We start from the raw sequence: 1149 nt of genomic DNA, 5'->3' as shown, positions 1-1149 counted from the left end.
TAATAAACTTGCTGCAGTAATAACCCTTTCGTGAACGGGTACTTTTGACCTGGCTATATTATATTATAGAAGGTCAAGTCATTAGAGGGTATTTTCTGGTACCTTTACGTACGATGGTCTCAACGATGCTATTAGGTCCTGTCTACAAGAAACTGGAGTACATGATCTCGTACAACGCCTAGCAAATCCAGTACAACAAACCCAAGACACGACTAAGGACAACGAGCGCATACTGACCCATTTCTGGGGTGGCCGATTCCGGCGTGTTCCCGCCGGTTTTCACGTGCCGGACTGCTCGATACGTCAGGCGTGGATCCTGTGGAGATGTGGCAATGAAGCTAAGCGTTGGCCTCCTTTTCGTCTTCTTGACGGCCGAGACGTGCCTGACAGAAACCAGCAGAGGCGCTTGAGTGACCTTCGTTTTGTGATGAAGAAACTGGAGCACGATGCCACATCAAAGAATTTGCTCCAAGACAGTAGAAGTATCGTAGATGCCACTAATAACTACAGATCGAATTGTATCAAACAAAACAATTTGTAAGCTTATGTATTAATACTTGTAATAAGTCATGTACACTGACTGACTGCCTTGGCAGTGTATTTAGTATAGTAGTTCGTATGGTATAGTACACGTATAATTCACAGCTCTGAAAGCACAGGGAAGCAGATTGCACAAAGCGTTCTGCTACTCAATATGTTCTGTGTGAAGGAAGGATCGACGACGGTAACAGCACCATCCTCAAAGAAATTTGCAAAACTCTTACTCGTCAACAATTCAATGTCCAGGATAGCTGAGCATCATTTGTGGCACACTACTACCTTCTGTTGTCTTCTCCAGTGTAGTTGTAAACAGTTCACAGAGTCGAAAAGAACTTAAACAACAATCTATAAAAACATTTTTTTCTTGATTCGAATCAAAATTCTGCTCTTACACGCACTAATTACATATTTATCGTCGATTCACATACATGCGCAGCAACTCCTCGAAAGCAGCAAGACCATCAACATTCGAGACCAAATCCGCTTAAGTGACAGCGCATTAATCTACAAACTCAGCTGGCTCAGCGCTGTAGAACTCCGAATACCATTCCCACGTCTTCGCCAGACCCTGCTCCAACGGAGTCGTAGGCTTGTACCCCAGCAAACGCT

General features: G+C 44.0%; 1 protein-coding gene across 1 annotated transcript in view; it reads right to left on the bottom strand.

Moving 5' to 3' along the window:
* Positions 1–873: 873 nt before the first annotated feature.
* PPTG_21480 (hypothetical protein) overlaps positions 874–1149 on the bottom strand; it is a gene marked incomplete at both ends in the record, with an annotated part of 866 nt that continues 590 nt past the window's right edge. Inside the window, one exon of the mRNA XM_008897491.1 lies at positions 874–885. Within this exon, the coding sequence (XP_008895739.1) occupies positions 874–885 (12 nt within the window). The remainder of the gene's footprint in view (positions 886–1149) is intronic.

This window comes from Phytophthora parasitica, assembly GCF_000247585.1.
Source record: "Phytophthora parasitica INRA-310 unplaced genomic scaffold supercont2.5, whole genome shotgun sequence".
NCBI classification, from domain to species: Eukaryota; Oomycota; class Peronosporomycetes; order Peronosporales; family Peronosporaceae; genus Phytophthora; species Phytophthora nicotianae.
Note: the sequence above shows the minus strand (reverse complement) of the source record. Positions and strands in the feature narration are given on the sequence as shown.